Source organism: Madurella fahalii (assembly GCF_045866475.1).
Source record: "Madurella fahalii IFM 68171 DNA, scaffold_2, whole genome shotgun sequence".
Lineage (NCBI taxonomy): Eukaryota > Fungi > Ascomycota > Sordariomycetes > Sordariales > Madurella > Madurella fahalii.
This window is the reverse complement of record NW_027263972.1, coordinates 7240539-7255719: the sequence shown is the minus strand read 5'-3', so window position 1 is coordinate 7255719 and position 15181 is coordinate 7240539. Positions and strand designations below refer to the sequence as shown.

Sequence of the window (15181 nt, the reverse complement as noted above, 5' to 3'; positions counted from 1 at the left end):
GAGAGTTGGATCTTTAGAAAGCTTCTATCTCATACCGGTACCCTTATCATGAAATCATGATCCTCATCGTTACCTGGCTGAGATGCCGCGGTTGTCATAAGGACCAACTCACTAATGGCATTTGGTAGGTCCCCTTGAGAACTGCCTTCGCCAAGTCTAAACGGACAGGCGTAGATGTGACTTGCAATATAGAGAGAATCTTGGTCTGTGACATAGATGAGTAGACAGCCTTGATTGAGAAGATGTTGACGCTCTTCTTACTGACAGTGGCGAGAGAAGCCGTGTCGTCTTCAGCCACTAGAGCATGAGATTCATTTCACGAAATCTCAGACGGGCGGCCAACGGGAGGCAGCAGGTCCATAGCCACGCCACCCACCTACACCAGGTGTTGTACAGGGTTTGAACTTGTAGCTCTCACTCGTCTCACGAAATCCACCTGCTGCTGGAGCACCACTTGGTGCGTAAGGCAAGGAAGAGGCAAATGAGGACTCGCGGTGGGGGAGGCGATTGGGAGCCGGACTATACAAGCTTCACGTTGTGGTTTAAGGACACGGATCACTTGGGGACTGCCATTTGGAATGTCGCTGAGGTTAAGGTGCGGGAAGACCAGGTCCTTCCACCGCGGTAAGTCATACTTCCCTGAATATTTCTCCTTGCTGGGTATGGCGTGTCCGGCTGCGTCTTGAGCCCGTTGCGGTATCGCATATTCTGCCCTTGGCAAAGAAAGTTGTTAACAAGGCGTTTCCAGAACTGTTGGTGTCGTGTTTCATATCTCACCGCCACCCGTAATCGGAACGCCGTATCTTTCGAGCTTCAGCCCTGGCAACTCATTTAATCTGGAGATAATAAAGCCCTCTGCTCAACATTTACCAGCCATTCCCATCTCGGCTTCTACTTAGACCTCGCTTCCCAAGGTGTGTTACTGGGCACATATTCGGCAGCACACGATCGGTAATGCTTGGCCACAACCTGGTCACCCTGGAGGACATTCTCATGACGCAACAAAAAGTGGCAGCATTTCACGGAGGAAGACTGTTACATACTCGCTATTACGCTGGCCGCATCGTTCCTGCAGCTCTACACGACGCCCTGGATCGGTGACCGTTGGAGCGAGCGGATATTCTCTTCTGCGAGGAGGTGCCCCAAAATAACAAACGTAACGAGTACGCGTATTGACGTCCAGCATCCCTTCGTAACCAAGACGTACAGAAAGGTTGTTGGCACCACTTTCACCATCACCCTGCCGTCTGGGACCACCATCTACTCCGCTGCAGCCGGCGCATTCGGATCGTCCACCCGCGATGACAGCGTCAACCTCTTAACTTTGGCCAAGATCCTTATGGAGATCCGGTCGAACCACCGGATTGAGGACTCGCGGCGCAGTGAGGACCTCGGGCCTCACTCGCTTCCTAACGAGGCGACGGATTTGCAGATGCTCAAGCGGTGGATGGTGTAGGAAAGGGCGAATCTCTCGTTTGCATTCCGCGGCGTCATCGCGTACTGCATGAAGTGTTTCGCTGACCCAGATACGGACCCCAAGGACCTGGCCTTTCGTCAGAGCGTCATCGAGAGCGTCCTTGTGTCACTTTTGGAGGAATTGTACAATTTGCAAGGGGGATTTTGAGCTCTAGAGCTTGTTACCGTCGCTATATCGTGAAGATGTTGAACTGACACCAGAAGCGTAGGCAACACGCGCTTTACAGGAAGCATGCGCGGCGGCGCGCTTAGTGGCCTACCTCATCATTTATTAGGCAAAACCCACGACAAAGGCCCACGATGCCCCTGATACACCTCGATCTAGCCATCATCCCAGTTCGCCTCACGCAACGTCCCACAGCAGACAGACCGACCGACCGACCAACCGCGGTTGCTGCCCATTGCTGACTGCTCGCGCTGCGTCCGACAGTTCATTCGGCTCTCCACGAAACCTTCTACGTTCGATGGATCGCTGCCCTCCGCCGTTGGCTATGCAGACTTCTCGACTGGCCGGTTCCCTCTAGGTACGTTCCACCATCATCAAATACTTCCAGTGGTATAAGGTAGCCTTCAGTCGCTTGGCGAAAGTGGGTTACCGGAACACAGCGACAATATGGTCGTAACGATGACATGGATGCGATGATACAAATCGTGATGCACAGGTTAGACTGAACGGAGAATGGGCTCAGCCATTAGACACCGAGGGTAAAACACGCCAAGTGGCTGGATCTTGGCGTCTACGATTTCATCATAACCCCTCGGGGGCTGGCTAAAACGGGCGTTGTAAGCTTGAATTGCGTCCGGTTGCGTCACAATCTTATGGTAAGACGGAAATATTGGCCTTATTCGGTGTTAGGTCCCTTAAACTAACGCTGACATACATACACTACCAAACTTTCGATGTACTAGTCCCCGTTAGCTCATCAGCCGCCATGAAACCCAAGACCCCGAGAAACCGTCTATAAGACAGGACGCATAAAGCTGCGCAATCCCAAATGCCCCTGTCCGGGCAGGCTCAGAGGTGTACTCCATCTCGCGCTTTATAATGGCAGCTAGGATCTGCTACTGTCTTGCCGCTGGCCTCTCGCTTCTCGCAAGCCACGTTCTCGCTCTTCCAGACCATAGCGGTGGCGACGGTGACAATGACGTTTACGACTATATCGTGGTTGGAAGCGGACCGGGCGGTGCTCCGCTCGCCTCCAATCTCGCCAAAGCCGGCCATTCGGTTCTCCTCCTCGAGGCAGGCGATGACCAGAGCGCCGACATCACAACCAGTATCCTCGCGCTTGGCAGAGCCACCGTCGCCAACCGCTGGGACTTTTTTGTGCGCCAGTACTCGGATGATGCTAAGCAGCTGAAGAACAACCACCTTACTTGGCAAAGGGCTGACGGGTCTCTCTGGGTTGGAAACGGCAGTGCTGCACCAGCCGACGCCAATCTGCTTGGTGTCTATTATCCCCGCGGTGCCACGCTTGGCGGTTCTTCAGTCATCAATGCCGGCGTCGCGGTCCTGCCTAGCCGCAGCGACTGGGATTATATTGGAAGATTGACTGGGGATAGGAGCTGGAAGTAAGTTTTGTTTGCGTGGAGACGACCGAGAAAGTGGCTAACAGTGCCAAACCAGTGCCAACACGTTTCGGCGCCTCTTTCAGCGGATCGAGGACAACCACTACGTTGACCCCGGCACTCCCGGGCATGGCTTCGACGGCTACCTCGACATCGTCAGCAACGATGGTGACGTCTATGTCCGCAGCCCCAGTATTGTCGAAGTCTTGGAATCCATGGTCTCATCCATCGGCGACAATCCAGCGGACACCCTCTCCATGACAACCCGAGACATCAACAACATCAGCCCCACCCGCGACACGAACCAAGGCCTGTTCGGCCTCCCTTTCCACGGCAACGAAACCTGGGGCCGCTTCAGCGCGCGCGACATCATCCTCTCCACCTTCGCCGCCAAAAAGCCCAACGGCAGCCCGCGTTACCCGCTCACCCTCAAAACCCACAGCCTCGTTACCCGCGTGCTTTTTGACCAGCCTCACCACGGCCGCAAGCCCAGAGCAACAGGCGTGGAATACCTCCAAGGCCAATCGCTGTACCGCGCCGACCCGCGTCACAACTCTTCCTCCGCCGGCGGCACTCCCCGCACCGCGCACGCCCGGCGCGAGGTGATCCTATCAGCAGGCGTCTTCAACACGCCACAACTGCTCCTGCTCAGCGGGATCGGGCCGCGGGCGCATCTCGAACAGCACAACATCCCGCTGCTGGCCGACGTCCCGGGGGTGGGCACGCACTTGCAGGACAACCCGGAGCTGCCGGTGGTGGGGGTGTCGGCGAACGGGCAGCCGTTCCTGACGGAGGCGGTGGCGGGCGACCCGGCGTGCACGTTCGGGGCGCCGACGCCGGCGGAGGACCCGTGCGTGGAGGCGTGGCGGGACGGGCGCGGCGAGGGCCCGTACGCGCGCGGCGGCGCCAACTCCAACGCCTTCCTCCTCCGCACGAACCACTCGCGCCGCGACGGCGAGGTCGACGTCCTGGTCTTCTCCATCGCCAACTTCGCCTTCCGCGGCTACTGGCCCCTCGAGGCCGCGTCCAACATCCCGCCAGACCCCCCGGGCACGTTCGGCATGTCCCTGGTCAAGATGGACGTGCAGAGCGCGGCGGGCACGGTGAGGCTCAGGAGTGCGGACCCCCGCGACCCGCCTGAGATTAATTTTGAGGTGTTGAACGGTGAGGGCGGGGAGGCGGATGTGGAGGCGCTCGCGGATGCGGCCGCATGGGCGAGGCGGGTGTATGCGGCCGTCGAGGCGCCGGTTGGGCCGATGGTGACCACGGAACCGCCTTGCTCGGGGGGAAATGGGTGCAGGGAGGTGGATAAGCAGTGGGCTAGGGAGCAGGCTTTTGGGCACCATGCTACGAGCACTTGCGCGATTGGAAACGATGGGGATCCCTGGGCCGTGCTGGATAGCAAGTTTCGGGTCAGGGGCGTGCTCGGGTTGAGGGTTGTGGACGGGAGTGCGTTTCCGAAGACGCCCGGGTCGTTTCCTGTTATTGCGACTTTCTTGCTTAGTGAGAAGGCTTCAGAGGATATCCTAGATGATGCGGCGAGGGAGGGCCGCGGTAGGATATGATGGTACAGTACATCGTCTGGTCGATATCGGGTACCGGCAAAACTGCTAGGCAAATCCGAAGTGTCGAACCGTGTGGTGTTGTGCCTCTTCACACCGAGCACCTCTACATCCTTGGAGACTATTAGTCATTCGGTGCTGTGACTCGGATCTCCCCCTTCCGACGGTGGCTTGCCACAAGAATGCCACTCTTTAGAAGTGGTGTAAGGGGGAGGGTCGGCTGTGCTGATTAAGATGCAAGATGCAACGGAAATCTCCGGCTAGGTAGGGCTCGTCTGCTAATCAAGGCACCCTAGCTTATGCATCATTCGGCAAGCGATAGGCGAGGAGCATACTCGACAAGCCCGCGGTGTTAGTTGTTGCGAATGTTTTTCGGTATCGCTGTCGCATGAGAAGTGCTCTGCTTTGATAAATATGTTTTGCCGGCATCATGCTGTGAAACACGATAGGGAGCTAGTGGTTGGATGACCATGAAAGAAGGAAAGGCTGAGTGCGTGCATAAATTGAAGTTGTTCGTCGGCTAGGCCGCTGTGCAACCCCCCGGATACGAGAACCGAGTACCAAGAGTTCTTCATCATCCAGGTACAAAAAGGCTTGCAGAGTCCATGCTGTGCTCTCGCCGTGTTCATTCCACACAGCATCGAAAATATACCTGACCAACTCACAATGACGACCACGAGACTCCAGACGGTCCGCCGCCTGCAAACGGCCATGGCAACGGTCTACTCCGGCCTGGGCGCATGGTAAGCATTGCCTTGAACCATCCTTGACACCTCAAGTTCTAACGGGGTAAAATGGTAGGTGCCTCTTCCACCCAGCCTCGGTCATCTCGCTCGGCTTCACGCCAAAGTACATCGCCCTCGCCAACGAAACAACCGACGTCTTGTTCCGCTGCTTTGGCGCGCAGGCAATGACGTGCGGCTTGCTACTCGGCACGTCAGATATGACGCCCTTCAGCTTCACAGCCTTTGGTCTCGCCATGATCCCTTACATCGGGTGGAACTATTGGTGCAGCGGAATCGGGCCGGGCGGCGGCATGATCAACAGCATGATGTGGCTGGATTTTTGCGGGAACGTATTTTTTATGATGGGCTCGCTATGGTGTGCGAAGGTACTGAGGGAAGAGGAGAGCAGGCAGGTGGCGCGTAGTGGTGACGCAGCGAGGGAGCGGAAGGGTTTGTAGAGGGGTACTTGAGGTCGGTGCTACAGTAAGAGCACCTAAACACGCACTACTGCTCCCTGGGTCTAAACTTGACTATTAGTGGCTGTTGGATATTCTCATCTGAGACAAGCAAGTTGCTAGTTAGCGACTCAACTCCGGAATACCTTGGGCAACTGGCTTCCCGGTTCTTCTTGCTCATCGGCTGTGAAATGGGTTGGGTGATGGGTTGGGTGATGGCCCTGATGGGGTCGTTGGGGGTCAGTTCAGTTGTCCCCACACCCACCATCCGAGAAGAGCTACCTTAAAGCTGTGGGAGGTCGGCTCGGCTCGCACAGTGCCCACAGCCGCCCACCGAAGCTCAAGTGACCCCGCCCGACGAGTCCCCACGTGGGGTCCATGATCATCGGGCGTTTTCCCGCATTCTGTGTGACGACCTGGTACCTAACCAGGCTTTCCTTCCGTGACCGCTCTTTTTTCTCGCTGGGTGATCACGATGGCTGAGAGACCGCAGAGCCAGACCGGCCGCTATCGGGCACCGTGGGTAGTCTATCCACGTTGTGACCATCGCACCGACCACTCGGGACAGCCCATCACGACAGAGCTAGCGGGGGTTCTTGCATTGCCGCCATCACCCGCGCCGGTGTCGCATCGACGTTTCCGCCCGGCCGCAAACTGCGCCAGACGCTTCGTGCGCCGTGGCGTTGCTACTAAGAGCCTCCCTCCCGTCCCGACGACCCAAGCTCCCGGCTACATTCGCGGCCCTGGTTCCTCCAGTACGGTGCCATGGCCGAGCCGACCAACACCCCCATGCCGGCGAGCACCCCGGTGCCGGCGTCAACTCCGCGCTCGACGTCACCCGCGCCGCCTATCCCCAGCCTAACCCCTAATGCGACGACGTTGACGATCCCTTTGCAGACATCGCCCAGCGCGGCGGTGCTGAAACGGCCCATCGTCCTCCACATCGGCGACCCGATCAAGTACAATCCGCGGACATATGCCGAATTCAGCGAGGCCTTCGAGGTGATACGCCCGAGCACCGCCGAGCGCGAGCGCACCGAGTTTGTACGCGCCCTGAAAGAGCGGCGCTGGGGGGACTTCAGCGCCATCTTCCGGCCCTTCTGGGGCACGGGCGGCGAGATGGGCCGGTGGGACGCTGAGCTTATCGACCTACTGCCAGACTCGGTGAAAGTGTTTGCCAGCGCGGGCGCTGGGTTCGACTGGGCCGATACCAAGCTGTTGGGCGAGAAGGGTGAGCCAGTCCTCTCCTCCCCTGCTCGCAACTGAAGCGAGAAGCCCACGGGGACTGACAGAATCAAGGAATCATCTACTGCAACTCGGGCCTCGCCGCGGCCGAAGCTGTCGCCGACTTTGCCGTCACCATGATCATCTCCACCTTCCGGCACCTCCCCTGGTGCATGGGCGCCGCGACGCTCCCATACCTCACTCCCTCCTCGTCCGCCTCGGCCGCCCGAAAAGCCTTCCAGACCTGCCACGCCAACGCCACCGCCGTAAGCCACAACCCGCGCGGCCACGTCCTCGGCCTGGTCGGCTTCGGCAACATCGGCCAGCAGATCGCCGCCAAGCTAGGCCACCCGGCGTTCGGGATGCGGATCGCGTACCACGACGTGGTGCGCAAGCCGGCCGCCGTCGAGGCGGAGCTGCGCGCCGCCTTCCACCCCACGCTCGTCGCGCTCGCCGCCGCGTCGGACTGCGTCGTGCTCTGCGCGCCCGCCCCGGCCGACGGCAGGCCGCTCATCACGGCCGAGGCGCTGCGCGCGTTCCGGCCGGGCACGCGCCTCGTCAACGTCGCGCGCGGGTCGCTCGTCGACGAGGAGGCGCTGGCCGACGCGCTCGACACCGGGGTCGTGGGCGCCGCCGCCCTCGACGTGCACGCCGCCGAGCCGGCTGTTCACCCCCGGTTGGCGCGGATGGCCGGGCTGGACCTGGACGCCGCGGCTGGGGCCGGGGTGGGGGCCGGGACCGGGACCGGAGCCGGGACGGCGACGGCGATGCACCCCGGGAGGGTCATGCTGACGTGCCATAATGCGGGCGGCACCGTCGAGACGCACATTGGGTTTGAGGAGCTGAGCATGAGGAATATCTTGGCGGTTTTACGGGGGCAAGAGGCGGTTACGCCAGTGAATTTGCAGTTCTTGCGCCGGCCGGGGCCTTCGGCGTGAGGGGGGTGGAGGATTTTGGGTTTTTGAGGGATTGAGGGGCGCGGGATGTTCTCCCGTGTTGGGGGTGAGACAGACAGGATTGCCAAACGGGTGTGTGGTGCATAGTGAGACGTGTTGCATATGTCAGGGGAGCGGAAATTGTCGACACGGGACAATCGTAAAGCGTTTGATCAAGCATACATGGAACAAGAAAAATACCAGTCGCAGCTCTCGCCGAGTGTATAATTTTTACTACCAATATTGAGCAGCCTCGGAGGAACTCGTCAAAAGTTTGGATCCAAGGCAATAAACTCTTAGGATTACCGTTCCTAGGCCCAACTAACCAATGCAATGCTAAGACCCGTGGCTCGCTGCCTAACCCTGAACTCGAAATGGATATACACGAAAAATATCTCGCTAACAAGAAAGCGTAACAGATGAAGATCAGGGTAAATAAAAGAAAAAGATAACAAAGAAAAAAAGATAAAAACATTATGGCTCATGCCGTAGCACTGCAGCCCTGTCTCATCTAGTCCCACAATCCACCTTTCTGATGGACTATGCTCAAACATTGGATGTCGACACTCATCTTTGTACCGGCGAATTGACTGCCATCTCGACGGGGTTGCCGTGCTGGCCTGCCGCGATATTCGTGTTGTCCAGCTCCGATACGGGCTGGTGGGGTGCGGGATATGGCGCTCCTTGAGGCGGGGTCGCACCAGGGTAAGCAGCATATCCGGTGGGATGTGGCATACCGTGCTGCTGCTGGTACTCTCCCACCTTGTGCGGCTCGTAATACGACTGTCGCGGATCGTACATGCCCGGGACCGGGGGCGGGGGGCCGTTGAGTCCGTCTGGCTGGAGCGTGGCCGCCATACTGGAGGGCGTGAAGTAGCCGGGTTGAGACACAGAAGGCGACGCTGTCGGTGGGTAGCCAGTCGGCTGTCCCATGCCCCCGGCACCTGGGTAAGAGGTGTCGCCAGGCGCTACAGCGCTGTAGGCCTGCGGGCTGGCGCCGTTCGCATTCTTGTTGCGTTCGCGGATGAGGAAGAAGAAGATGAGCCCCGCGATCAGGGCAATACCAGCCACCCCGCCGACGACCCCGCCGACGATGGCGCCTATGTTGCTGGAGCTGCTTTCGCCAGCGGTGGGCGGCGGGGCGCCATCGGTTGTCTGCCCAGGCGCAATGGGTGATGTGACGGATTCCGACGCGGTAGACGAAGATGAAGAAGATGTGGTGGATGTGGTCCTTGTCCGGTCGTCGATCACAAACTGAGGCTCGCTCAGCATGGTGACAATTGATTGCTCGGTGTGGCACCGGAACATGGACCGCGGCGCCGTGCCAGGCCAAAGATACGTCACACAAGCGCCAATGGACGAAGTCATGCTGGCAAGGTGGGTTAGCTTCGGCATCACATACACAGGCTCCGGCTGGACGACTCACCAACAACCCGTCTTCGGCCCCATGCTCTCGCACGCCCCAGCCACGGAGGCTTGATAGTCGAAGCACATGGTGAAGAAGTTGGTTGACGAGCCCTCTTCATTGCAAGCAACAACATTATCCCGGTTTGTCGCGCAGGTGGCTGATGATGGGCAGACGAAAGCCGACGCTATCGGGTGTCGTGGTCAGCAACATATATACAAGCACGGCACCAACCACACTTACACGATATTCCGGCACGCCATCCGCAAGTACGTTCATTTAGCCACGTGTTTTCCGTCTGCCGTTTCCGCCTGATCCATTCCTCCCCTCTCCTGGCGAGCTCCAAAGCGTCCAACCCGTCCCCCACGAACGGGGCTTCGGTAGGTTTCGGTGTCCATCCGTTTGCGCCGTCAGGCTCAGACGCCCGGGTTTGCCTCGCGTGTATTAAGTGTCCTCCGCGCCCCTCGAGTTCCTGTCCCATCCAATCTACCGCACCGGCCAGCTGGCCTGCCGCCGCCAGTAGGGCGTACGAAAGCCGCATGACGCTTGTTGGCTTGCGCGCGGGTCGCTTTTTCCCTCTGATGTTAGTTTGACGATCCGGGGGTGGGCTCAGTTGGTCGGCGCTGTTGGTGGCGGCCAAACGATCCCGGTGGTTTTGGTTCCCAGTGGGCGATTGAGTATTGTCGCCAAAACGGTGCATAAGTTGAAAAGACGAAAAGCTTTCTCGACACGAGAAAATGAGGGAAATCGACTGGGGGGTGCACGTCGACCGCCCAGCCCATGCACCATCGTGGCTAGGCAAGCCCTGAAGCTGACGGGGGTGTGGATATCCCCACCAGAACCAGGATTCGGCATGGCGCCGTGGGCTGAGCAAGCCCGCGAGGGAGCAACAAATGAGATGCGCGGTTTTTCCCCAGGGCCGTCCTCATCGATTCCCGACAAAAAAAAAGCAGCCCAAGCGGGGTTCAAGAGGTCGTGCTAGCCGTGAGCTTTTCATTGGAACCTACTGGGACCGGGCTGGGGCCGGTGATGGACCGACTAACGGGGTTTTGCGTCTCCAGTGGGTGGACAGCAACCTCAGCAGGAAGCGCGCAGTAAGACAAGAGCAAGACATTGCTGCGCGACGTCCCGCGTGTCGCGCAGCGATCGGGATCCTGGCAGCCCTGAGCCATTTCGGATGCATGGGACTTCGTTCTGGGCACCACCCGGGCTCCCCCTCACCCAGCAAAAAATAGAAGTGGATGCCGCCCCGTTGGCCAATCCACTGGCGACAAGTCCTGCAGCCATTCGTGAGACAACCAGTGAGCGTCGCACAAACTCAGCTCCGGCGGGGTCTTGATAATCACCCCCTCGTCAAGGGACGATGTTCATCCGGGGATCCAGGGCTGGACGGGATAGCGCCCGGCACGAGCACCGAAGTGACTGCCTAACTCCCGGGGTCTCGACAGGGGAGCAGTCCCCAATCTCCGCGATTGACAAGGCTTAAGTGGGTCACGATAGCCGCCAAGTGGTGGCTTTTTTCCCTTTCTCTTCGAAGCTGCGCCCAGGCCCATTCCGGACGATGGCTTGGAGCCGCATTTCACAGGGCAACGGAGGAGAGCCGTACCCTTCGTTTGGATGAAGGTTTCCCATCCCCGACCCCCAGCATGGGGAAGTAGGCCGCAAGCCATCTGAAACACCGCCCGGCAGCAGCCAATCATGAATGCTTCGGCATGCACCACTTCCGGAAATCCACGTGAGTTATTCACGCTTAACGTCGTATCGACAAGATGAACTCGACTAAACACAGCATCTCGTTTCTGCACGGCTGGCTGTTGTGTAAGGCCGTACCTGCATACGGTAATGGGGCGAAAGAGGCGAGGCAATCAATTCATGTTACAAAAATATTAGTCTGTAACCCTATTAATTAACGTGTTTGATCAGCCTCTCTACTGCATCTGTCTGCGAAGGATGACATTGCCCCAAGGGGCCCCTGCCTCAGCGGTTACACTCCAGCTATCACGTGCTGCGAACTAATTTTTTGAATACATATAACTATAGCCTTCAGGTTACGATTACACTAACAGAAGCTCAAGGCAGTGGCTAGGTCAGGTACCTTCGATAAGGTAGGTTATATACCTAAATATGACAGACTCACAGCTTGAGAATAACCAGAGCCTTTGCCATTTCCGTTGCGAACCTCCCTTCATACGCCACGTCGCCACGGGATGGCGACTTATCCTCCAACCACCCAGGAAGGAAAAGAAAAGAAAAATGATATTGAAAGGAAGAATGGGGTAGTGCTCTCTATCCAACGCCTCCCCTCTACAAAAGCTAAGGTACACTTGAGCCGCAGCCCAAAACCGCAAAAACTAGCTCAAATACCTCATCAATGTCTACCTTTACTACCATTGTGAAGACTGTACTCTTATTCCGGATTTCTTACGGCCGTGTTCGTTCCCGACGGCCACCAACACCGCCCCTCTCAGACGAACCCCATTCGCGCCTCCTACCGTTTGCGACGTTTCCCTGAGGGCCAAGCCTCCCCGCCTACATATGCTCAGGCCCCAACACTGCTTAAGCTCCCAGAGCAGACGATTGGCTACTCCTTTGCAGCCACCCGAAAGACGTTTACGCACAACCTACCGCCGACACCACGAGCCCCTCACCGGCAGCTAAATCGGCCCATCAGTGACATGCAGCCCTGGCCGAGGCAAGTTCGTTTAGCACGATGAGCGCGCCTCTTCCGCAGTGATGCAGAGTCAAACTTGATAGCTAACAGGAGTCAACGTGGTATTGGGGCTTCGGCGTAACGACATTCCCGAGTCGCCCAGTGGCCCAGGCCCTGACAACCCTCCTGGTCAGTACGGCACAAATGAGGAAAATAAAGCTCGGAATACCCAAAATACCGAATGCTGCTGGGTCTTGTAGGCCAAACTTGGGGAAATGCCAAGATCTTCTCGAATAACACCCTCAATTCGGAGGGTTGGTTGTCCCTCCCATATGTCGAGAAGCCGGTGTTCGACACCCTGTCCGGGGTTAACATGGGAAATTGCGCCGTCTCTGGTACCCGCCGTGCGAATAGTCCGACCAACGCGTTTTACTGCGTAGTTTTAATTCCCAACTATTATCAAGTGAACATATATTGTGGGAGATTGCCGGGGTCCAATCTCCGTGGGCATCCCCAATGCTCATATGGTGTCTAATGGAATTTCCGGCGTGCATAGGTTAGGAGTATCCTGTGTGGTGGTAACTCCGCAACCGACATCCTCCCGAGGTTCGCTCGGGTTGTCCGAGATGATGTCTTCATTTCAGCCAGTGTCTGGTACTTGCTTGGCGAGGGCGTAGTTCAGGCCGAGGAGAATGCGGGCAAAGTGGATGACAACGTGAGCATCACTGACAAGCCAGCGGCCGATATACTTAGGTGATGATCCGGGCTGGTTACGGAATTCTGGGATTGAGAAACTTGACGCAACGATGGGCCGCTGCATCCGTTCCCTCTAACTTTTGCGCTGCTGGCGTTCAAGGACCAGGAAGGAGTTTTGTGGACCGGTGGATCCGGTGTGCTGGGCATGATGATAGGGGAATACTGCAGTTAACAATCAACAGCAGATCGAAGAGGAGACTAAGAATACATTTGTCTTGAGCTTTCGCAGCATTCAATTCAGATTGCAAATCCGCGTGATGTTGGAAAGCGTTTGATGAGGTTGATTCTCTGTAACTTTCCCGGTCCGCCGTGGTATCTTTTGGCGGTATCATTTCTTTGACCAATTCTCTGAGTGACTCTCAACTGCCGACACTTTAACACGACAATACCCGTCGGCATTGCACAAGTGCGGTGTCGACCTCGATGTCTAAGGTACCTACGTTGATGGTTTATCCGAGTCCAGGGGTGCCAACTGTCAGACAGTTACGTCGGCGGGTAGAATCGCTATCATTGGCCGCGGGCCGTGGCCCCGCTTATCCGCCAGAAAAGATTTGGTTTGTGCTCCAAAGCAAATTGGCGCATCATGACGGAGCCGAAACCGGCATCGCGCTTTCTGAAGTGTGCGCACCGCTCATTCAAAACCAGTTCATCTCGGGTGTCCAAGTCTCGGTTAGGAATTCGATCGGCCCTGCAGAGCCTGCGAAGAAGTGACCCTAATCCCGACCGCCCGTTTCCCGCCACAAGTTCGTTTTACCCCGCGCTTGTATACACCATGGCGGACCCTTGTCGCATCCTGGTCATGGCCAGCGGCAACGGCTCAAATTTCCAGGCCCTCATCGACGCCGTCAGCACCGGCCGAATTCCAAATTCCAAGATTGTCCGTCTTGTTGTGAACCGGGGAAAGGCTTACGCAACCACACGGGCGGAAAATGCCGGCATTCCATGGGAGTACTTCAACCTGATCTCGAACGGTTTCCAGGCGAAGGGAGAGAAAGACCTGCACAAGGTGCAAGAGGCGAGAGACAGATATGACGCGGCATTGGCAGAAAAGGTGGTGAAAGGCGACTGTAAGCCAGACCTGGTGGTTCTGGCTGGCTGGATGTATGTCTTTGGCAAGCAATTTCTCGACCCGCTGGATGCTGCGGGAATCAAGATCATCAACCTGCATCCAGCCCTACCAGGTACGGAAGGTTTTCCTCTTAGCATCCGGTCCGCACCGAGACTCACGAATCTCACAGGGAAATACGACGGAGCCAATGCAATCGAGCGGGCGTTTGAGGATTTCAAGGCAGGCAAACTCGAGAACAACATGACTGGCATCATGGTTCATTATGTCATTGACAAGGTGGATCGGGGAGAACCGATCTTGACCAGAGAGATTGAGTGCCGCGAGGGAGAGGATCTGCACCAACTTGAGGAGAGGATACACGCTCACGAGCATGAGTTGATTGTGGAAGCAACTGCAAAGGTTGCAAAGGAGATCCTTGCTCGGAAGAGTAAGGTGCAATAGCCTGCTTCTGCGCTGTTTATGGCCGCTAGATACTGCAAAGTATCACCCGTATCTCTGTGTCGGAATTGGAATACCTTATGGGAATAGAACGACACACGAGTGCTCCAGCGAAGCAGGGCCTCAAAATAAACGGCCAAATGGTCAGCCTAGGGACTCGGATAGTTTGGCTATCCCTTGGGCGATGTTGCCGTTCTGGTTGGCTAGCAGTGATAATCTGTCTGATGATTCCGAGGTCAATGCGGTATCCCAAAAGTTTGTAAGCTGCAAGTAGCGTGGATACTTGGTAACCGCGCACACTGCCTGGACTCGAACCACCGAAGACCGATAATTAGGCCTTGCAATGGCACGGCCTGAGGTAACCGGTAGCGGCTGCAGTTGATCGAAGTAAAACTCCCATCGAGGAGCTACGGGCATGAATTAGAGTAGGCGTGCCTTAGCCCACCAGATATAATTACACAACCCGTACATACAGGTACGGTCATGAATGTTCTCGGCTGCACTTAATTAGATCGGTCGCTCCAGCGCTTTGATCAGGCAAGTGAGCTAGGGGAAAGTGGAGAGGTACAGTGAAGAGAGTGAGATCGAAAAGATTAATTGAAAAGAAAATTAACGAGCGAGAATTAACAGATCAGCAAACCAAAGGTTGACGATAATAGGCAGAGTTTGCGGTTGGCATGAATCTGCGGCAACCTCCGCGGTAGTACAACACTAAGGCGTGCCTGCCTAACGCGAAGGAAAGTGGGTTTTGGCAGGCAGGCAGGCAGGCAGGCAGCAGCTGCCAAACTCGCAATTGTTTGCAACTTTTAAACCGCCAAAACCTTCAAAGTTTGCTCTGCGCCCGGTTTTTACTGTCAACTTCAATACCTTAGCTTTGATTCCCTTACTCTATATCAAAGCACGAAGTCATCAGCACAGCA

The 15181-nt window shown here is 56.9% G+C and overlaps 6 protein-coding genes across 6 annotated transcripts; 5 read left to right on the top strand and 1 right to left on the bottom strand.

Moving 5' to 3' along the window:
- Window positions 1-481: 481 nt before the first annotated feature.
- MFIFM68171_04889 (uncharacterized protein) lies at window positions 482-1456 on the top strand (the record flags this gene model as incomplete). Its single annotated transcript, XM_071060309.1, has 2 exons — window positions 482-610; window positions 1010-1456. The coding sequence occupies 2 exons, from the start codon at window positions 482-484 to the stop codon at window positions 1454-1456; spliced, it is 576 nt and encodes a 191-aa protein (XP_070916410.1).
- Window positions 1457-2521: 1065 nt separating this feature from the next.
- On the top strand, window positions 2522-4607 carry MFIFM68171_04888 (Glucose-methanol-choline oxidoreductase N-terminal domain-containing protein; the record flags this gene model as incomplete). The annotated part of the gene is made up of 2 exons (XM_071060308.1): window positions 2522-3045; window positions 3101-4607. The coding sequence occupies 2 exons, from the start codon at window positions 2522-2524 to the stop codon at window positions 4605-4607; spliced, it is 2031 nt and encodes a 676-aa protein (XP_070916409.1).
- A 663-nt stretch (window positions 4608-5270) lies between these two features.
- MFIFM68171_04887 (Integral membrane protein) lies at window positions 5271-5787 on the top strand (the record flags this gene model as incomplete). Its single annotated transcript, XM_071060307.1, has 2 exons — window positions 5271-5347; window positions 5406-5787. 2 exons carry the CDS (start codon window positions 5271-5273, stop codon window positions 5785-5787), a joined length of 459 nt encoding a protein of 152 aa, XP_070916408.1.
- Window positions 5788-6549: 762 nt separating this feature from the next.
- MFIFM68171_04886 (D-mandelate dehydrogenase) lies at window positions 6550-7946 on the top strand (the record flags this gene model as incomplete). The annotated part of the gene is made up of 2 exons (XM_071060306.1): window positions 6550-7015; window positions 7084-7946. The coding sequence occupies 2 exons, from the start codon at window positions 6550-6552 to the stop codon at window positions 7944-7946; spliced, it is 1329 nt and encodes a 442-aa protein (XP_070916407.1).
- Window positions 7947-8510: 564 nt separating this feature from the next.
- MFIFM68171_04885 (uncharacterized protein) lies at window positions 8511-9889 on the bottom strand (the record flags this gene model as incomplete). Its single annotated transcript, XM_071060305.1, has 3 exons — window positions 8511-9312; window positions 9370-9535; window positions 9592-9889. The coding sequence occupies 3 exons, from the start codon at window positions 9887-9889 to the stop codon at window positions 8511-8513; spliced, it is 1266 nt and encodes a 421-aa protein (XP_070916406.1).
- Window positions 9890-13526: 3637 nt separating this feature from the next.
- ade5 (Bifunctional purine biosynthetic protein ADE5,7) lies at window positions 13527-14264 on the top strand (the record flags this gene model as incomplete). The annotated part of the gene is made up of 2 exons (XM_071060304.1): window positions 13527-13935; window positions 13993-14264. 2 exons carry the CDS (start codon window positions 13527-13529, stop codon window positions 14262-14264), a joined length of 681 nt encoding a protein of 226 aa, XP_070916405.1.
- Window positions 14265-15181: the final 917 nt, after the last annotated feature.